The 22,936-nt window shown below is 37.1% G+C and overlaps 1 protein-coding gene across 2 annotated transcripts in view; it reads left to right on the top strand.

Annotated features, from left to right (window-relative positions):
* LOC105935925 (glypican-1) overlaps window positions 1-22,936 on the top strand; it is an 88,430-nt gene that overhangs the window by 15,065 nt on the left and 50,429 nt on the right. Inside the window, exon 2 of one of the 2 annotated variants that reach the window (XM_036138130.1) lies at window positions 13,007-13,146. The exons of the other annotated variant lie outside the window; for it this stretch is intronic. Within the exon in view, the coding sequence (XP_035994023.1) occupies window positions 13,074-13,146 (73 nt within the window). The 5' untranslated portion in view covers window positions 13,007-13,073. The remainder of the gene's footprint in view (window positions 1-13,006; window positions 13,147-22,936) is intronic. 2 annotated transcript variants of the gene reach the window in all.

Here is a 22,936-nt window from a genome sequence, read left to right as displayed (position 1 = left end):
AATGTTACTTGGACATAGTTGCCAAACTAAACACGGACCTAACTGTACTGTTTATTTTTGTAATTAAATGATTTGAATTGTTCTTATTTAGTAGTTGTTATCTTTCTAAGATGTAAGAGTGATTCGTAAGATGATTCAGAGTGCTGTCAGTGTCAGTGTTTCTGCATAATGCAAATCCTTCACAGGCATTTTTGTTTCTATGGATATTGTTGTTCTCTCCAGTTTTGAATGATGCAATTTACAGCCATAGATGTTTTGTGCTCGTGAATAAACTTTGTAACCTTGTAAATTAAAATTACTGACAACTGTATGTGCATATGTAAAAATATGTTTTTTTTTATTTCTAATTTAAATTTGAAAATAAAAAACAAGATTTAAATATCTGTATTACGATCTAAATTCAAAAAAGAAATGTCCATTTAATATGTCCCTGTCTACTCCACAATTGAAACCCAAGTTATAATCTCAAAACTTGCAAACTTGGTTGCAATGAAATAAAAGTGAAGTAGGGTTTAATGCTTGGACAAGGTAGGTTCTGAAAGATGCATATGCATATACTAATATTCTGGAAGATAATGTATTGTTGTGTGTTTACATGAGAATATTGATGTCAAAAGGAATGTATGTTTTCAATTTCTCAAAAGTTGGCTTTTAAAATTACTCCAATGTCATAAATTCCTCCACCTATTTCTTGAGGTTATCTTCATAATGTTTTGTAATGTACGTTTGGATCTGTTGCCACCTTTTCCTCAGCTTAAGCAATTCTAAAACTCTTTGTTTCCTTTTAACTAGTTTTTTAAATCTAACTTTCATATTTTAGCCATCAGACATTGGTTGCTACACGCAATAGTTAAATGTATGCCAAGTTAGACTTGGCATACATAATTTCCTGGGGATTTTTTCCCCATTAAGATAAACCACTTCATACTAGTTTCTGTTATCGTATTTCCCTTCTGTTTGCTACGTTCTCTTTCTGAAAGCTATTTTTTCTGTTTTTTGACACTTTTATCTCTCAAATATTTTCTTTATCTTCAGCTGCAAAGCAAGTTGTGAATTTTTTATTTTTATGCAAATTTACTGAGGGCATACATGCTTTTGAAAAATTGTTTTCTTCTGCCACTTGTTTATGACTTTAAGAACGTCACATTATTCTGATGTGGTTTTACCTAACAAAAATGGTGTCAAATTTAAAGTCACATACAGTATTTCTATATATTGACTGAAAATTAGGCACAAGAATCTCTGGAATCAAACATGATTGTATCCAAGAACTCCTCTGTTTATCAAGCTGGATGTAGAAATTGCTGTCTCAATATGATTTATATATTATGTTCTGATAAAAGTCAGCTCAAGCTAAACTATTTTGTAACATTCTTATAGTTTTAACCAACTATCTTAATGGTTTGAATGTAATTACTGTGTTCCTTTGTCTTTCTAGTATGGCTAGTTGTTTCAAGCTTTAGAACCCTACACAGCATGAGTGCCTTTTGGTCCTGTACAGTTTTGAGACTGCTTCCGTATTATTGTGTTATACCTTAGAAGTTCTTGGTCCTTTCAGGTTTTTATAGCAACCACAAAAAGCAAGTGAATACTTGGAGCTAGGCACTGGAGTCTCTTTTGATGTCCCTCTCCCTGTTTGTGGTCTAGCTTCTTTCTTCCACTCCCTCAGAGATCCCTCTAACTGGCCATACAGTTGGATTTTTTTGGGTCTTTCTAAGGAAGTACATTTTTCTGTAATTAGATAGTGAGATCTAGGTTTATGTGACATCATTTCTCAAGGGTTATTTAGGGCTAAGGAAAGCCCCTGCTGTTGATGGTGGTTTGCTTATTTGGCTCGACTGGGCCCTGCTATTTACTTCTGGAGTCAGATGGAGGAGCTGGAATGACCAGGAGATTACTGAAGCCTCAAGAGAAGAGTGTCTTGGAAAGAAGGGGCCCTCATAATTACGGAGGGAAATGTGTAATTACTGTCAGTTGTCATCCTGTTTGCTGTTTCATGATTGTTCTTATTTTTCTCTGTTTTCCACTTTTGTTACTTTCCCGTCATTCATTTTACTTTTCCTGACTTTAGAGACGACTTGAACTCTGATGACTTACTGTAATGAAAGCACACTTTTTTTAAAGTTTCTAGAAATCATTGTGCATATATTATCTGTCCTATCATACCTCTTGAACTTTTCAGATACCTGTACATCTTTTGGGTTATGGCTCTAAATGTTCTGGAGATCTATATAGTGAAATTATTGTCCATTCTTACTTACAAATTAGAAAAATGTAGCAGTTGAGAGGATCTTTAAACAGTCATTCTCAGGTTTTGCCACATATTTTCAATTTAGGTCTGAAGTTTGACTTGTCCATTCACACTTGTGAATGTACTTTGACCAAAACCATTCCATTGTTGCTGTGGCTCTATGTTTAGGATTGTTGGGCTGTTTTCTTCCAGAACTAAGATTTATTTAGCCTCATCCATCTTTCTCTCTGCTAAAGATAAGCTTTCCCACAGAATGATGATGCAAACATCACAATTTTTGTAATTGTAAAACAAGGAGAAAAAAACATAATTTTTCCTCCATTTCATTTATTCACCACTGTGCAGTAGTGTATTGCATACAGTCCAGATAAAATAGATTTAAGTTTGTGGTTATGTGACAACATGTAAAGTTCTGGAGGTCTGAATATTTTTGCAAAGTGTATGCATATAATTTCCTCCTTATATTCACCCGTTACAAATATAGCATGAATTTGTTGAAAATTATCTTACTATTGCATTAAAAAAATAGTAGATTTTCACACTATAGCAGCTCATAAGTTAGTTAAATCCACTTACAACATTTCTTTAACACAACGAGCTCTGACAATTTTTAGATTTTGAACTCTACATTATGAGTTTTAGAAAGTAAAACTTACAGCTATCCATTATGTTAACTATTTGAGAAATTTGCCAGATTTGAATATGCTGTTTGAACTTGAGTCTGTAAGTAAGAGGTTTGAAAAAAAGGAGAGGATAAAAGGTGAGAAATAAAGTTATTCATTGTGAACCCTGGAAACTCCCATATGATGCAGTGACTGATTGGCTCAGGAATCAGGAAGTAAACGCAGGCTACACTCTGAACTGAAGTAGTTCCAGAACGTACCTCTAGGTTTGAAAGGGAAAAAAAAAACTTGACTAAGACATTGTTAATGGAGAGGACCGATTGTTTATAGGGAATGTTACTTCCATCCCAGGTGAGAAATTAGAATTATTTAGGTTAATTTTACAGTAAATATCATACTTTTTCCAATTATTTTAATGTAAAATCAACCAAACGGTACAATTTGTATTGTAGCCCGTGGCTCCTGAGCCAATCATATGAGAGTTCCCAGGGTTCATAAACAAAACACATTTGGTATTTTATTTTGGCAAAAGAGCTGAAGCCTGCAAACATGGAACCAAGTAAGAGAAGTGGACCAGAAATAGAACAAAATACAGCATCGTCTACCTATCCAGTGGAAGTAAAATTGCAGTGCAACAACGCACCGTTGAGTAAATGGCAGGTATCTGTAAAATGCATTGTGTATGTGTTGGTTTTAACCTGTAGTCATTATTACTTATTGTTCCTTTAAGTTAATATAAACATGTTAGGGAGGTCGAGTTGCCAGTTCAATCCCCTACTAGGACCCTCTCAGTCATTGTGTCTATGGCACTTTGCATTGTCTCTGTACTGAAATGTGCTATACAAATAAATTTGCCTTGCCTTGCCTTGCCTTGGGCGAGACACTTCACCCGCATTGCCTGTTGGCTGGTCAGAGGGCCCAGTGGCACTGATGTATGCCAGCCTCTCATCTGTCAGCCTGCCCAGGGCAGCTGTGGCTACTATGTAGCTTGCCTGTGCATGAAGGACTGACTGTAGTGTTTTGGGGTCATCAGACCCAATAAAGCCATTTATTAATACATTTTGGATAAATCCATCTATTATTTTTTTTCTGCCATGTATCGTGTCAGTTGAAATAAATATTTTTTTAATTATTTTTTTCACTTGGTTATTTGAACTCAAGACAGTGAGTTACATCTACGTAGAAATATGTTTTATTCAACTAGGTTAAGAAAGTGTATTATATTGATGATAAACAAACATGCGATAAAAAACAAGTGATAAAAGGTTTTCCTGTATTCATGTGTAATTATTTTTTGATTTCACTCAAAATATCGAGTTTAGACAGCAAGGGATAAAAAGTTAAATATACTTTGACAACTTAAAGAACTACATTAAGACAACAATAATGTAGTACAACTAACTTGTTAAACATTAATCTCTGAGTTGAAACAACAACAAAGTGTTAGTTCCGTTAACACACATTTTAAAGGCATCAGGTGAACTTTCACTGTCAAGTTTTACTGACTTGAAATGTCTTACATTGTACTATTCAGGGGGTAGAGCTACACAATAACTTAATAAATTTAAAATGACAATGACTCATAAAGCTTGCTTCTCTTCTGTTCAGTTGTAACATGGAGTACTCCGACTTATTGTTATTTCACATGTCTTGTTATTTGTTATATCTCAGTTTTCTCCCTCGCAATTTTCTTTTCGTCATCCTTCCTTGCAGATTCCTCCCGCATAAATATTTTACATCTTTCAAATGAACCCTGCCAACCCTAGCTTACTGCATGCCTCACTGACTCCTCTCTTTAGAGCATATAATGTGTTTATGTATGAAATGTGTTTGGCCCTCTGTACGCGTGTGCATTTGAATCTGAGAAATAATAGCTCATATGTATGAGCGTCTCGCTACATTACTGCACAGCCAAACTGTTTTGACCTGCTTATTTTGAGAATTTGCATGGAAAACATATTTACATATGGATGTCCTCAGTGATAAAATAGTATGTAATATTGCTATCACATTACTTCTTTCTCCAAGAAGGTTGGCATAATAATTTTAATTTTATTTAAAGGAATGTTTATAAATCATCATAAAATGTATAAAGTAAAGTATCATATAAATACATCATATAAAGGTATACTTGTAAGCCATCAGCATTGTGTGCCAACAGTGGTCTCTGTATTTGGAATATTTTCACACACCCTCCACTAGTAACAAGTTCTTTTTAAATACTTATCTCATAATTAACATATACTAGCTATTTAAAAGTAATTACTGAGGCAGAGCATGACAAAAAAAAAAGCAATCGTATTAAAGGGAAGCGATTCTTTTTTAATTGAGATGATGTTCTTATGTAGGAGAACCCTCAAATCTAATCCTAAATAAAAATGACAGTCTCTCTGCAAGCACCATTATATCAACTTGTTGTAAAACAATATGATGTTGTGGAAAGGGGAGTATGAATTGTACAGCAATTAAAAATTGTAAAGCAACTGTGTAGCAATAAAAAACTCTGAGCCGTGATTTGGTTTCCCAGCACTGAGCTAAAAGCTTCTACAAAAAGCTTCTACAAAAGCCCTTTGTAGCATTAAGATTTCTTTCCATAACAGGAATTTAGCCAATAATAATTTTTCCCCATTTAGATACTTATATGGTTATAAATTTGGTGTTACACATAGGTGCATACTAGACTTTTGAGGCTGGGAATGTTTGGAATTACTCTGGCAAAAGTAAACTGAGGGCAATAAACTCACTTTGTTCCAAAGTTATTGAACAAATACAGTGTATCTGTTCAGCAGTATAGGAAAAAGTGTTAATTGTAATTCAGATATTTTGTAACAATTTGCATATTTAGAGTTCAGATTGAAGATGTAAGAATATATAGATTCTTTATTTACACATTATTTCCCCTGTTAACCAGTAGCTTCTTTCACAAAATAGCCCTGTAATAAACTAGAAAAGATGAGCCAGTCCCATTGTTCTGTTTTCATGCATAAATGTAACTGAACTTGAGTTGACTAAAGTCCATTGGTCTGTTCTTTCTCGGCTCACTTTCACCTGACTTTTTTGACAATTGTTAATGGCAAGAAATGTTGTGTGTCAGCCGTGGTTTTTGTGTGTTTTGATCCAAAAAGCCCCACCCGGCTGGCTGCACAGGCTGTCTGCAGTCTCTCCATTTTACACTAGACCCAAAACACCAGTTTACCTTTCAAATCAGGCTAGAGCTTTGACTACTTCGCTTGGTGAATCAAGGGGATAATTGCGGTGAGTTGATTTCAAATCCCCCCACCTTTCCAAACACCAACTTCTACTGCCTCTGTCCTTTCACAAAAAAAAAACCATGAAAGCAAAAAAAAAAAAAAAAAAATGAGCTGTAATCCCACTTTTAAGTATTTTGTGAAAAGTACTATTATCAAACCATTACCAAATGATCTATTAATAATTATGATTTGCCGAAGTTTTGTATCCCTGACTCAGGAATCTAACATACCAGTTTTAGGAGAACTTGTGCAACAGTCTTGTACCATCATCATTTTGTAACAATATTGGTGATTTCCACTACCAGCTTCATCAAATATATTCTCGGGTTTTGTCTTCATTCTGTGTTTAAGCTTGCGTCAGTTAGCAAAGATTTAGTTATACTTAAAAGCCTTTTGTTTAAATCATTCATACCCTTGATGCCATCTAGTGAGATAAAAAAGTGAGAGAGCTGATGGAAAGTACTACTTTGCCTTTTTTTCTGTCATTCTGTTAACATGTCACTTTATCCTTCGGGTTACACAAGATAAAACACTACATGAGCCAATCAGATCACTTTCATCTTGGCGGATGTAGCTCAGTGGGAACAGCAGTAATCTGGAGCTTCCTCCTGCCGCATATCAATATGCCCCTGGGCAAGGCACTTAACTTCAAATTGCCTACAAATATATGTATTGATGTATAAATGTGTATATGTTTGTGAGTGTGATTGGGTGAATGTGGCTCTAATGTAAGGCGCTTTGAGTGGCCAATATGACTAGAAAAGTGCTGTGTATATTCTCTCCATTTACCTGTTGACAAACTGGTTATGAGACTCTAAGATTGGTAAAAGCAGCAATAGTGAGCACCACGGAGCAAAACATCCTGCTACTTTTTTCAGCATACCCAAGCAGTCTCTGTTACAGCAACGGAGCCCAGGGCATCACTCAGTCAAATTGAATCACAAATCCTTTTGGGCAAAGGGGACTATAGCTCAGGATGAATGGCTCCTGTGTGTCATGTGATATTTTTTGCTGATTAATGGCTTGGCACAATGGAACTGGATGAACTGAATTGAGGTAACAGGACTAGTAGAATTTGTCTCTCAGGAAGTTTCTTTTAATTGTGTATTGGCCTGCTTCAGTTAATTTTTTTCTGAAAACATGGGTGTACATGATCTTGAGAACAGTTGAAGCTTCCAAGTTTTAATTTGTGAACGTATCCATTTTCTTGAGGTGTGTGCAAATGAGCAAACCCTGATTGTTTCACGCTTTGCTGTTTTGTCATCAGTGTCCTCTTTGATGAATGAACCCTCGCTTGCTGTTAGCTACTCTCGTTTAAAGCTGTAAATCCCTTTCCGTCAAAATCGTTGAGTTTTGAGAAGGGAGATTATAATTAAGACTTTCTCCTCTTTATTCTTTTTCCTTTTCCCCCCTGAAGACTTCTCTTCTTCTAGTCTTGCTCTCGCATTTCTCCACCTACTTTCAGCCTCTTTGCATCCCATCCCAAATTCTATTGCCTCAATTCTCTTGATTTAGTGCAGTTAGTCATCCTGTCCCAAAGTCCTTTTTTTCACTTTGTTATATAAATTAGTTGGCTGTCTTCCTCAGGCACTGGCTCTGTTGATTTTGGATGACGTAAGTAACTGTTGTTTAAGCCTTGGACAGAGAGCCGATTCTCCTGTCTTCTGAGCCTGTTTAGCTAATAAGTGTTTGTGCGTGTGTGTGTGTGTGTGTGTGTGTGTGTGTGTGTGTGTACTTTCATCTGAGTGAGAACATATTTGTCTTTACCTTTTCTTGGTCCTTATCTTTTCCTAGGTTAGGGATTAGGTTTAGGACTAAGGTATCAATTAGGTTTAGGGTAAGGGTCAGGGTAAGGCCATATAAATGGTCCTCAGTAACTATTTAAAACAAAGATATGTGTGTGTGTGTGTGTTTGTTCTTGTACTTGTAGCTGAGTTTGAACATTTTGCCCATTTTACTAGTGAAGTGAGGACCTTTTTAGTACTCTTTTACTGGGCTAGGGTCTAAGGTGTCAATTAGGTTTAGGGTTATGGTTAGGTATGTACTGGAATGGTTAGGGTCAGGGTAAGGCCAAAGAAAGGCTGGAAATGAATGGAAGTCAAGGCACAGTTCTCAGTAACTATTTAAAACAAGGATGTGTGTGTGTGTGTCTGTCTGTGTGTGTGTGTGTGCATGTGTGTGTTTAAGTGGATGTTGGAGAGGCATGCTTTCGAATTTTAATCAAGCCATGCACAAAAAAAAAAGTAAGGTTGATACATTTCAGCCAAATGCCACTTTGCTATATCTGCTATTTTGGCAGAGTACATTAAAACAGTATGCATGTGACTGCAATCAGTGGAGCAATGCCTAACTCCCCTGAATCACTCAGTGAAGCAGAGACGTGTGCCCACAGGGTATGTAGGCAGTCTTACCAAACCAAAGTGAGCTGTGGCACTGAAAGGATGGGAGCTCAAATCATTTGACATTCCCTGTGCTTATCCTCACTTCCCTGTGAAAAAGACTCGCAGATGAATGAGAAGACTAAGAAAGTGTTTTAATGTATGTGGCAGAGAATTTTGCCACAACCAGAGCATCAGCAGAGGATTTGATGTTTCTCTATCGCAAATACATACATTTTGAAATATTATTCATATGTTAACATAGTTGAGGTATTTGCCACAAAACCTCTTTTAAGCTTAACAGATGTGAAGGGCGCAATATGCGAAAAATAATAAAATGAATGGTTTGTGACATCAAAGAGGTCAGTTTCATCACAAAGACACTGATGAAATTGACCCATAATAGTGAATCACCTGAATGGCTCCAAACTAAATACCTGTACTGCATTTTTGTACCTTTTGCACATTTGAGATAATTTTTAGTTTTACTAAATCATATAATATTTCTGTACATACTGTTAATGTATAAGTGATCCTTTGCTGCTAAGAGCATTTGAGAATTATTCCAATCGAATGTCTGGGTCTGTCTGGTAAATTTTCAGTGATCATAATATGTTCTTTAAGTAGTGGCTAAATATATGGTTGGCATGCCTATGAGGACAACATGGCGTTCTAATATAAAACCAAAGTCTTCTTAATAAGGAGCATTTTCGGTGAAGCCAAATTTTGTCCCTGTCCTTTATTTCCCACATGGTTACCTTCACTTGCCTTTTAGGTTGCTTTTTTCAAACAGGCATGTAAAAGCATTTTGTGGGGTTGCCCACCACTTCTAGCCAAATGTGCTGTGGTTTTTAAAAGAAGTGGGTTTAACTGTTTCATCCCCCCACACCCACATTGCCACATTTTGCAAATTGTAGCCATTAAAACACACTTAATACGCTGCTACCCTATAAATAACCTTCTTATTCATAGATAATGCTTTCACATTTGGGTGCATATTATTTTATTTCTACCAATGTTCATGGGAATTTCCTGGTGACAATTACCTCTTTAAAGGAATTATAACCATCAAAGGGTCCATGACAACAGATTAAATTTTGCTGTGGTTTTGGGGGTAAAATCTGATCTTTTGTGCACTGATGAGGCTGTGTAAATATCAAGAGTGGGTCCCAAAGGAGCTGCTCACGGGTCACAGTTCGTATTTCTATGTAGGTTATCTTTGTACGTAATTGATATTCTCCAATTAGAGCACATCATCAAACAAACAGCCTCCCCCACTCCCCTCTCCCTCCTCCCCACTTCCCCCAGCTGATACCACCCGGCTCAGTTAATGGCATGAGTCGCGCTAGCATGTCTAACTAGCCCACATGAGTACAGAATGGCTACTAAAATGGGGAGCTGTTATGTCCGAGGTCCTAACCGGTGACTGGCCAGTTGGAAGCTCAAAAGTCCAATCAGTAAACACATCATAGTGCTACCAGGCCAAGCTCCCAACAACACCCATCCTTGTAGATGCTGTTACTGCAGGAAAAATACTCATAGCTGTTTTCACACAGGCATGTAAGGAGATTTTAATAAGGAAACTATATTTGCTGCCACGTTGAGATGTGGACATGTCTGTGGTTGATTCATACAGCAAGCAAGCAAGAATGACCAAGATTTTTCCTTATGAGGTTTTAATGTCTGACATTAAAGATGCTAGATTTAGAAATGTCCCAGCCATTTGGCATTCTGGGCGTGGTCTGGTATACTACAATAAGGTAAATAAATGCTAAACTAACTGAATGCTAAGTTAATAAATCGCTAACATGGAATATCAAAAGAAAAATGGCTGAGCTCACTATTCCTACTCCAACTCACATGTAGCTGCTGGAAGATATAAACAGACGTGACGCAATCTACAACAAGTGCCACAGAATTATCAGAAAGCATAATAATAAAATAAAAATGTATCAATCACTATTAATAATAATGCCAAACCGAGCCTGACCTTCTAAAGTGCCTTGCGGCCGCTCGGCATGATCAAAGACCAATTAAATACTTATATTTTTTATTATATATAATTATACACTTATATGATATTAATTGAATACACTGATCTAGCAGCAACTCTTTAGTGGTAGGGGAAACCAAAGAGCCCGGAGGAAACCTATGCAGACATGGGGAAAGCATGCAAAACTGCATACAGAAAGGCCCCCTGCTGAGCTTGGGACTCAAACCGGGGACCTTCTTGCTGTGAGGCAAGCGTGCTACCACTGTGCGACCGTGTAAAGATAACATTTAAAGAAAGGTGCTTTGGCAGAAATTATTTCGCTTCATGCATTAAATATGTCTATACGTTATCAGTTAGTCACAGTGACAGCATGCACTGAATCCTTATGACAAGCAAAGACCCAACTGTCATTTTGCAGTTGCTGATCTGACAAATGAAAGGACAAGCAAAAGAAAGCCAAGGAGGTTTAAGCTTCCTCCTAAATTATTTATTATGTATTCACTGATTAGTTGCTTATCTTTTGTAATTAAGTCTTATACAAATGGCTCATTGTCCACAATAACAACTCTTGTATCCAAACATCCTACTGAGTTCCTGCCATGTGATTTAATCTTCAGTTCCTGTGAAACGTTTACAGCAGCAGGCTCAGATGGCAAACTGTCTCCTTAACTGCTATAGTGTCGATCCAAATTGACATAATCCCTCCAACAAGCTGTAGTGAGTGTCCAATAAAACATGTCTAGTAGGAATAAAGAAAATAAAGTGTTACAGTTCAATGCTTTGCAGTCTGCCTTTCTACATTCTTGTGGAAAATCTATGGAGGTGTGCCAGTCCATTTTTTCAGTATCATATTTTTGGTGACCAAAATGAAAGGTTTTTATTGCATGTATAGTTGTTTCATTGGTCTGAATGAAGGATATATATATATATATATATATATATATATATATATATATATATATATATATATATATATATATATATATATATATATGTGTGTGTGTGTGTGTGTGTGTGTATGTGAGAGAGAGAGAGAAAAAACATAAACATACAGGCGATATCTGTTTTTATGAACAGGTTTGTCCTTGCAGTTGAACCACCCTAGAGCATGTCTAAAAGCTTTGATTGTGCCCTGCAGAAGTGTTCAGTGATAGAAAAAGATTCCCTGACAGTTAACTAACAACCACCCCTGCTCCTGCCATTTATATAGACGTCTGTAAAGGGAAAACATTGTGCTTTCTGGGAAAATATACCCTAATAGGACTGTGTCAGGTTGATGTCTCTTTCTCTAAAGCGAAAAGAAGCCTCTTTCATTTCTCCCCTTTTACTTCTACTCTTTCACACAGTCCTTGTTCCTTTTCTTCTTCTAAAGATGCTTGGTGGGGACTTCACTCTGTGAGGTTCTTGCTACATTGCTCTTATCTTTCTGCCTATTTCTAGCGCAGGACCAGCTTTGATGTTCAGTGCCTTTACCCAGAGCTGCTCCTCTGTGAAACGAACACTCTAACTCTCTTGCCCTTTTACGCTCTACTGTCTTTTCATTGATAAGAGGGAAAAATACCTCCTTTCTAACCTAAATGTATTCATTTATGTAATTTTTTTCCAAATGTGATTAGGCTTAGTTTTGCCTTCTCAGGCACGTTTTCTTTATTTTTACCTTTGTTTTTATATTTTTACGATTTTTACTGTAAGAGCTGTGGTTTATAAATTGGAATAATTTAATTTTCTCAACCTGTATTGTGCCCACCTGGGACAGATGAATAAATAGCCTTACAATAAATGTAACCTTTATTTACTCATATTAGTAATGTTTTATTAATAGTTTGTATCATCATGCTTTACAAATTGGTACACTTATGTTAAATGTACATGTTTATCTTTTTTTTTTACAAACTGACCAGTAACAAATTTTTTTGAAAAACATTTCTTCAAGTTATTGAAAAACGAATAATAAATGAATAAAAACTGAATTAAGATTTTAAAAGTTTTAAATACAAGGAGAACCACAATGGTAATTAAGGTAAATATATTTACCTTTTTATGTGACCATATTGATAAAGTGTTTGTATTCATAGTTACATGATATATATCTGGTCTCAATGTCACTTTTTCTAATCAGATGTCAGTGCCATACTTGCCAAAACAGAGTTAATCATAATGGTATTTCATCTTCCCCACTTGACTTTGGGTACTTTGATAAAATATGTATGATCAGCAGTTCCCAGGTACTACATACCCCATAATTAATTAAGTTAATACCAAGGGCAAAACATGTTGTGACACAAAATGCCAGGGGTGGATTACATAAAATAATAAGATAAAATGAACTTAAAGTAGTAATCTGACATTTGATCTCCTGAAACTGTCATAACTCATGATATTTTTAGCCTTGCTTGCTTTGCACACTTTTAACAGGCCTTCTGTTAGGATACATGTAGGAGTAAAGTAGCAGAAAGCTTTTCAAGTGACACATTCTCTTTAAAATACTTTTTCCTTTTTTATTGTTTCAGTCTCTCCTCCTACATCCTGAGAGGAGGATGGATAACCATCTACCCTTTCCGCAAATGCCAGTGCCCTATGTGTCTCCCTGAGGCTTCCTTAAAACCCCTCTCCTTATCCTCCTTCTCTCCTTTCGTCTCTTTCTGGGAGGGTAACTATCTAGCTTTTCAACATGGGCCAGCTCTCTCTAACAGTGGATTGTTGAAACAAAGTACAGTGGAGATGCTTTGTGTGTGCGTGCACAGACACAGACACACACACACACACACACACCTTAAGAAACTTAATATGACCAATTAACTTAATGTGCAGGTTTTGAGATCTGGATAAAAGACAAAAAGAACAAAAATGCATGCTTGGGGGTGAACAATCAAATTCCACACAGAAAGGGTGCTTGATTGTTTACAAAGCTGTTCATACAAAAAAAAAAAAAAGGAAGAAAACATTTCCTAAACTTAAAGTAGAACCACATGGTCAACTAAGAAAACCGGACAGATAACAGAATGAAGCGGTGAAATAAATTTGCACACAGGCTTTTAGAGGAAAACGTTAATGGCATGCATGAAAGGCTATTTGGATAAAGGAAAGACAGACCGAGGTGAGAGGAAGTATAGAAGAGTCGAGAGCTGTTGTCGTAGCTCTGTGCTTCAGAGTGCACACTGACAAGCATTTAAATTTTCTGTTTTCATAGAAGAGACTATGAAAAGCCCTCTTTCAAGCCTGTACTGATAGGGGGATTAGACAGATGAGTATGGAGTGAAAGACAGAAACATTCCTTTACACATCTTGTGCATTTACCTGTCAGAGCTTTGCACTAAAGCTGCTCCCACATGGATGATATGCCAGGTTTTGAATTCTACAGGACTGTGGAGCTGTCTGCAAAAATCTGAACACCTCAGGAAGCTTTGTGGTTAAAAGGAAAAAAAAAATGGATTCATGTTTTTCATTGTTTTGGATTTTTTTTTTTTTTAATGACAGCTCAGATGTCTGTGATGAGCATTACTTACGCAATTCCAATGTTTTTTTATTTGCAAACTTAGGAAAAACATTGCTTTTTGTTATTAAATAACTATCTTTCTATTTTCATCCCAAGTGACACAATATAGTTTAACCTTTTAGCATCACAGATGCACATCAGTTCCATGCCCTTTAGGACCTGATTCCTCTGACAGCTTCGAGGAAGAATAATTTGCTTTGGTTCACTACTCTGTCAAAATGTGAAATGGCTAAATACATTATCCTTCTTTAGAACTCTTTGCTCTAAAATCCTGAAATCTGATTTAGTGCAACCAATTACCTTTAGAAGTCACCTAATTCATAGGGTATGTCTGTGTTTAATTTGATCTCGGTGTAAGTATAAATGTAACCTGAAAGCTTTAGAGGTTTGTTAGAGAGAATTAGAAAATAAACAACACAATGGAGCCAAAGATACAACAGATGGGTCAGAGATTAAGTAGTGGACATGTTTTAAACCAGGTTTGTTTCTAAAGCAGTGTTCTGTGCTTTGAATCTCACTTAGCACTGTTCAATTCCTTATCTGCAAATAGAGAGTATGACACGACTGCAAACTTACCGAAACATCATGGAGCAATTTCCTTTGTTTTTCTATCCCGATAGTGGTGGGAGCATTATGCCTTGAGGATGTTTTTCTTTAGGATGGATAGACATTTTTTTGATTTTCTTATTTGTAAATAGTATACAATGTACCTTTTTCCTTCCACTTCCTAACATTGCACTAGTTTATGTTAATCTGTTATACTGAATCCTAAATAAATTACATTAAAGTTTGATATAGTAATGTTTGATATAGTAAATATGAAGATGTTCGAGAGAGGTCACTGTATTTTGTGCTGTTTCCAACTTTTCTCTTAATTCTAAGTTTATTTTTAAGTTTTTACTGTGTAATTCTCACTGTATATTTTTATCAGATTTGCACAATAGTCACTTACAGTCCAATGCCAATGTGTACAGCCACAAAGTATTGCTTTGACTGGTAGGTTGTTTTATCTTTACTGTCGTTAATTCACACTATGCATATCACTAATATATTTAACTAGCTGGATGGACTGTAACTGCCTTCATTTCCCACACCTAATATGTTTTTAGTGTCTAAAGCTCTATGTTTTTTTTTAAATATTCTGCAGACCCAGTTTCCATGCATGTTAACGAGATGTGTTATAAGACCTGAGTAGGCAGAGAACTTGAAATTCGAGCCAGACATGATGTTGCACTTTAAAGGGTTTATTAATGATGAGACCTGGATGACGATCAGAGATCCTCTGCAGGAGTCCAGGCAAAAGTGAGAACTGGCTTACGCACTGCAGAGGAGCCAGCAGGCAGGATGGTGGAGGCATGGTTCGACTCCAGAAGGCAGGACTGGGTCATGCATGGGAGGTCTGGATTGCCAAAGGCAGACCGATCCAAGGGGCAAGGCAAGGTCAAAGTGTCATGGGAACAGTCCATATCAGGGTCCAGAAAATGTCATATTCAGAACATGGATAAACAGACATGAAAAATGCTGGACATCTACTGGCTGAAAGCTTTCAACAACCTGGCACTGTCTTGTCATCTGAGGAGAGATTATGGAGACCAGGAAAGAGGTGTGGAAATTAACCGGATTGCGGAGCGACAGAGAAGCAGGATGGCGGCTGTGGTTCATGAATCTTAGGTAACGCAACATTGGAAGAGTGGCACGATGGAGACATCAGACTACTTATTACTTCATTTGAATCTTAATAATTTGTATTTCAACAGAATCGACAAGTGACGTTTGAGTTTTGGCTTCACACATAAAGAGCACATAACAAACTTGAATTTTGGCAGCCACATGGAAGCCTTCCGTGTAGTCCTGTGTGCAGCAATAAGCCATACTCCATGCAAAACGTGTATCCTGTCAAGCTCTATGCTGCTTTTGCATCATGTGTGGCATCCAGGCTGGTGACTGGTAAAATGATGCTCTGCACAGTTTCATAAAGAGTCATTGTGGTTTGTACACAGCACAGGAAAGCGCCAACTGCAGATTAAATGGTTCTGACATCCTTAAACATCTTCAATATTATGTTGTTTTTTTTATTTTTACTTGGCTGCCAAACTCTTGTTAATGCCTCACACACTGGTCTCTTGGCATTCTGACATCATGTTGCTGTTTGTTTCAGTCTCTTTGGTGTCAGTCAACCATGCTTATCCGTCTGTTGCAAAGACATTTAATTGATTCACAGTGACTAAGAGGGCCTAAAGTGTTAGCCTGCCCTGACCTGACTTCAAAATAGACAGCTTGGCCTCCACGCTATTCTCACGCAGCTTCGCCAAAACAGGGCTTTCCTTGTACAGTTTTAGTTCCCATGTCAAGCCTTCCTTCACATCACACTCTCAGAATGACACACTAGTTAACGCACTCTTGAGCTATCAAGTGGGAGCAAACATAAAAATCCCATGGCTATCATTATTGCATATTTGATTGTCAGTTTGCAGGAATGTACTGCTGTGTTGGCGGTTTGTCCTTTGATTGGGCCTTTGTTTATTTTATCTCGATGTTAACATGCTAGAGTAGTGGGTCGAAACGGCCAGTTTACATATTTTGAGTGTTAAACAATTGAACTCTCTTCACACCAGGACTTGCAACCATTTGACAGGTGATCACACTATTTATCTTGATCTATATTAAATCTAGACAGATGACATGAAATAATATAGATTAGAGAAACGCCCCAAGATAATGACTGCTGAGTGGTTAAAGCCATAAATAAAACAAGTCAGTTTTTGAGGATCTGGGCAAGTGTGGATCTGCTGTCTGAAATCCCAGTTTCTCTGGCTGGATTCCCAGCCAGAGGCAAAAGAAACAAAGGGTAGGGGTAGGGTGTGTGTGTTTGTGTGCGAGTGTGTGTGTGTGTGTGTGTGTGTGTGTGTGTTTTAGAGGGTAAGAAGGTGGGTGTACAGAGGGAGAAGGAAGAAAAAGATGACTGAACTACAGGAGGAAGTAAGAGGGCAGTGTGTCCTTTGATCTGACGAGTGAGGCAAAGAGACTCAGTCATGTTCTCTCCAAGAGAAGATCTATAGGCAGATCAGCCAGCATTTAGTACTTATCTGAGTCATTATTGGGATTTAAGAAGACCTGATCAAGGACTTGACAGCCTTTCTTTCTGGCTTTGAAAATGCTTAAACCAGAATGGCAAGGGTGTGTTTTTGAATGTCTGAAGCTGATGACTGATTTTGAAGAGTGGTGGCAGAGAGGCAGAGACTGCTGGATTGCAGTCAAGTGTTCCATTATCTCCGTCCTTTGTGCTCATGGTTTCCTTTTATTAGTACTCAGGCTGTACAATGTTGCCAAAAATCCAAATTGCGATATAATTTCAACCGTAATTGCGATTTAATTTTTACTTTTCTTTGCATTAACCACAAGCAACAAAAATGGCCTGTAGCTAAAGATGTTTTTATACAAGGATTATAAAAAACAAGAAATCTAACAGTTTTTATTGATCGGAATATTATTATTCAAGACAACAGCTTTTAGGAGAATGCCTTTTAATTGAGTTGGACATGAATCCTTGTTGAACATATAGTGCGAAGTGCATCCAACAAACAAGTCTGTGCATTAAATATTCCTGAAAATTTCTGGTAAAAAGTATGATATATATATATATAAACTTTAAAACAAATAATACTATAAGGTTATCTCACTGCTACAACTCTCTTCGCTTCCATGTGGAGGCAAACCCATTTTAAACATATTACCGACACCTAAAGGATGTGTCTTATCCATTAATTATTAAATAGCCATAAATTACAGACATCTGCGATTTGGAAATTGCATCTTTTAAAATTGGGATTACACTGAAATGTTGGGACCAAGATTTAGTGAAACAGTAAAAAGGCTAAAATGATCTCTGGGTTGAATCTTATTAAAAGAACTATAATAAAATGATTTTGTGATGATTATATTGCTGTACACTAGCATGATATCAGGCATAAGTCTATATTATCGTGAAGGAGATGGGATAGAGGAAGGTCCAAGCTGAGCTGAGGAGCAGGAGAATCTGTGGAAGGAGCGCCTTATTAGCAGAGTCTTGTGGGATGAACTGTGCTGAAAAAAGATGAGTTTGGTTTCATCTGACCAGAGAGCTTTCTTCCAAATGTTTGCGGATATCTCATGGCTATCTTTCAACAACCCATTTCTCCTTAATATTTTTGCATAAATAATATTTGTCTCAATAGATTCTCTCACCTTGGTTTGAGCATCTGCACCTTCACCCACCAGAATTACCATGGTCCTTGTGAAGGCTTCTTTGATTGATGTTCTTCTTAATTTGCAGTACAGTTTATGTGTGTTTGCAGTTGTGCCATACTCTTTGTATATTTCATGGTGGTTTGTATAATCCTCTGTGAGATGTTCAGTTTGTACTGTTATTGATTTATAACCTAACCCTGCTGTAAACGTCTTCATTACCATAATTTTATCAATGACGCTGTTTGTTTTCTGACAAACCTCAGGGGCTTTCAAAGAAAGGATGTTTTTACACTCAGATTATACCACACACAAACCATTTTTCTGCAAAAATACTAAGCAGATGTTTCTGAAGGCAGTTTGTAACCCTGAACAATCCAAAATTTAGTTTCTTGTTTTGGCTTTTATTGTAGAAAGTCACTGGACTTACAGTCTGTGGTCTCTAACACCAACCGAGAAGCTGCAGTCCTACACCTTCTTGGCTAATGACTTGTACCCCTAAATTGGTTTTATGTGTAAACCTTTAACAACCTGTTGGCATCATCAACAGGAGTTTCAACACTTGCCATGTCCATGAGTAATTTAAACATATAAGTCTTTATTGATCAGAAAAGTGTTCTGTTTGCTGAAACGTTGCGGAATCTAAACTTAATTGTGTGGAAAATACAACGGCTCTGAAACAGATGTGAACATCTAGCTAGATAACTGGAAGAAGTAGCTTTAAAACAATTAGCATTATCCTCGTGGCATCAAAATTAAGCATGCCTCTAGCCAAAAAAAGTAGCACAAAATATACTGTCTCTGAAAATGTATAATTTGAGGAGGCCCAAAGGTTATTAAAGTTAATAATTAAATCATAGATGTGTGAGTTATTTATTCATAATCGGGGCCCCTGCTGACTAGTCTTGTGGCTGAGCATTTGGATACATGTGCTTGGAAATAAATATTGTAGATTTTTTTTTTTCCTGAAAGCTACTGGCTTCCCTCTGCACCACAGTTGGAGAGATGTTTACCACAAAACACTAGAAGTTTTGCAAAGTGATTTTTAGTCCTTCATTGACATGAAAAGTTAATTTAACCTTATTTCAGTAATTACTCCCTCTTTTACCCGAGGTAGTAATGCTGATGTAATTAGGTGCAACGCCGTGTACAGACATGCACCAGTCCCTACAGCCACACCCTTGTTATACAAAAGTTTGATTAGGAAATGATTTTCCCTATTAAATAGGCACAGTTTGAACAATATTGAACCAAATCATTTAAATATGCATTTACAGCTAATAACATGGTAAAAAAGAGCAGTATATTTTAACTTGTGAAGTTAAAAGGTATTATTTTACTTTAAAAGCCTTGTATTCTGCCAGCTTTTGTTTGTTCTCCATATTCTTCTTCAAACGGGCTGTTTCATGTGCTCGCATCAGTTTGCTGGGACACCAACCTGCACCTCTGAGTCTGCGTCTCTGACTAAATGTGTTCTAGCTCTTGCTGCTGTGACAGGCTCTGACAACAGCAGGTCAGCTTCTTTGTGTCAGCCACTCCAGCGCTGAACATCACAGGGCAAAGGGAAACTGGCTACTCTGTTTGTTATTTCACCAGCAGGAGAGAGTCCTGCCACAGCTGCAAGTGAACAGGAGTCAAGGATTTCTCTGTCTTTCCCACACAGACAAGCACAGCTATTTACACACAGGCAATAAACTTCACACTGTTCAGTCTTCTTCTTTCGTTGCTGCATTTCTGAGATATTAACTATGTTCCCTTATGTTATTCAAATATTTCTCCTGCTTAGGCCTTTACAACTTGTCTTAAACCAAAGTCATGTTGGTGGATTTGATGTGAATATTATGTTAATAGCTGAATGATATCTTAAGCATGATATTGTTCAACCATAACTAAATAAAATTGTGTTGTTTGCTAGATAGTGAACCTTTTACTTATGTCACACACAAAATAGTTTGTACTACTTTGCTTTTGCTTATTTATTGTAAAGAATCTTGGGATGTTTTCATGTCAACATAATGTAGCTTATTCAGCATCTTCTGAGGAATCTGTTTAGTTCCCACAATCCAAGTCACACATCTTTGCCCGTTTCTTTTTCATTCATGAGCTTGCAAATGACTGTGGTTTTTTTGGAAACCTACTTCAAATGGAAGAGCTGGTAATAAAAGATGAACTGTGAGCCTAATTGATCAAAACAAGTTCAAAGCTACAGCTGCACAATAGGCTGGTGGTTGTCACCTCAAAGCAAGAAGGTCTCTGATTCATGAAGCCTTGCCTGTGTGAAGTTTGCATATCCCTCCTTGTTGGATTTTTTTTCTCCCTTGGAGCTCAAAATTCTCATGTCGTGTTCAATTTCTCTCAAGAGTCAGTTCTGTTAAGCTTTGACATTCTGTACCAATCCTAGCTATATTCAGTGTCTTTTAAAGTGGTTATGAAGTCTGCCTGCCATGAGTAGCAATTAATCTTTTTAACTAAAAGCATAGGAAACAGCAATCCTTGTGTATGAGACAGGATTTTATGTATTTAATGAGACTATTATGTTAAAACAAAGGGAGAAGGATTATTAAGTCGGGGTGCTTATATAAAATGCAAAACAGCAATTTACTGTCTTGTACTTAGCCTTCCTGTTATCTTTCTGTACCTTCAACAGTTAAGCCAACGTGAATTGTTGGATAAACATGCCTCCATTGTAAATAGTTTTGTCTAAAATCTTTTGACTTAATTTTCGAGCAGATTTTTGATACGAAATGTAGCTAGTCATAGTCTTCTTCCATGAGTAATACCAACTTCAACACTAAACACAGCGAGTAGTACATCCTGGTGGTACATAGGTGTGGTGCATTTACAGACCCCAAAATTATTGTATTTTTGAGTTTCTGACAGGCTAATCACTTGTTTTTTTTTTTGTTGTTGTTTTTTTTACCTATTTCACATGTCAACCATTATTGAGCTCTCTACACAGGATTCTTGGTTTGCTGATTTTAATTTCTGACTTAGAACTCCGAGACTTTGGCTTCTGACTACAAATCGAGTGTAGCATAAAAAGACATTAGGCGTGAGTGGGAGAATCTATGACCAGGGCATGGGTGCAACTGACACCAGCCAAATTCTAGTGATCGCTGTTTATGACCATGTACAGGAATATCTGAGTACGTAAAGTAAATATGCAAATAGTGGAAGTGTACTAAAATGTTGAAAGAGTCCACTTATGTTACTATTTACAAATATTTCTATACATTCAAAGTTTTCTGTTTTGATTGATGTTAAAACTCCTTAAAAAATAATTAAATAAAATAGTTTTTCCCTATAACTACAGCATATTTAGAGAGAAAAACAATAACCCAGCAACAGGATGATTTATCTGCCTTGTCTCCTCTTTAAATCTAAGTTACATTTGTGATTTTCAGAGTTTTTGACGGCACCTGATACATCTTGAGATGCTACAGGTTAACTTTGAAAAAATAGCATCTGGCAGTTCTTCATAATGCTCCTTCTTCCTTTAGTTTTCCTCAGACTTCATGGATCATAGTTGTGTGTAGTTACACTGAGACGTCAGTCTAGTTGTACACTTGATGTGGCAGGATGTTTTATCTGATGTGTGCTAAGGTTTGACACCTATTGTCAAGAACTCTTAAAGGATCACCAGTGAAATACCCACCTACATGAAGCTAAAAAAAGAAAAAAAATTGAGCAGAAATCAGGTCAACGCCGTGTATCTTGCTCAATTTCTTTAGAAGTGGTCCACCTTATAGCATGTCTATAACACATCAGGAAGTTAAGTTTCTTTAGGATAACTTTAAATGACCTTCCACCAGTCTAACCTATTTTTGCCCTTACACTCACACTGACAATCAATCTGTCAGGTAACACCCTGAGAAGCTCAAGTCAAGGCATGTCTGTAACTTGCAAGAGGAGGGTGTGTTAGGGTGAAACTAGGGCAGGATGTTGGATGTTTTTTATTCCTCGTAGTTCTGTGCATATGGCATTCACTGTCATTCAAGTTCATCTTAGGAAATTCTCTTGCTGCACACAAAGCAAAAATAACAAGTATAAAATACTGCATGTGGGGACAATAGTAAAAATGCCAACAAAGATAGCTGGATATGGATGGATAGGTTAATAAGCTGGTCAGTGAACTACAGTCCCCGATCTATCGTGTTAACAACGTTGTGTACGTGCTAAATGACTGGGGCAGCCTGCTGTTTTTAGTTAATGTAGCTGGGACTGTAGCTGCTCTTTAGTTATTCATCATTCACAGAGTGTGTGTTTCGTGCTTGTGTTTGCGTGTTTGCAAATCAACAGGAGGCTGAGAAACAAGGAACAGAGCAGAAATTGTGTTTCTCTGTCACTCCACGCACGTCCTGTCAGAGTGCAAAGTCGAGCATGTTTCTCCAGACTACACCAACTTAATTACAAAACCTTTTGTAGTCCATTGTGTTCCTTTTTAATTTACAGCTCCCCCTTACATGGCTGCAAAAGTGCTTCTTTCTTGGCAGATACTCTGTGACCCATGCGAGATTGGGCTGCTGGGCTTAACGTTTATGTAACGCGTTTTCATGCACTTGACTGTGCAACAGGCATTTATGCCGTAGATTGAATATATTACTCACCCACTCACATTCTTTCTCTTAAACTATTAGAAATTGCCAAATTTTAAGTAAACAGTGACACTGTGTCACTGACTCTCAAGGGTGATGCTCAAACATCTGGCTTGCATCCGTTG

This window comes from Fundulus heteroclitus, chromosome 6 (assembly GCF_011125445.2).
Source record: "Fundulus heteroclitus isolate FHET01 chromosome 6, MU-UCD_Fhet_4.1, whole genome shotgun sequence".
Classification (NCBI taxonomy): Eukaryota; Metazoa; Chordata; class Actinopteri; order Cyprinodontiformes; family Fundulidae; genus Fundulus; species Fundulus heteroclitus.
This window is presented reverse-complemented; position numbering and strand designations above follow the sequence as displayed.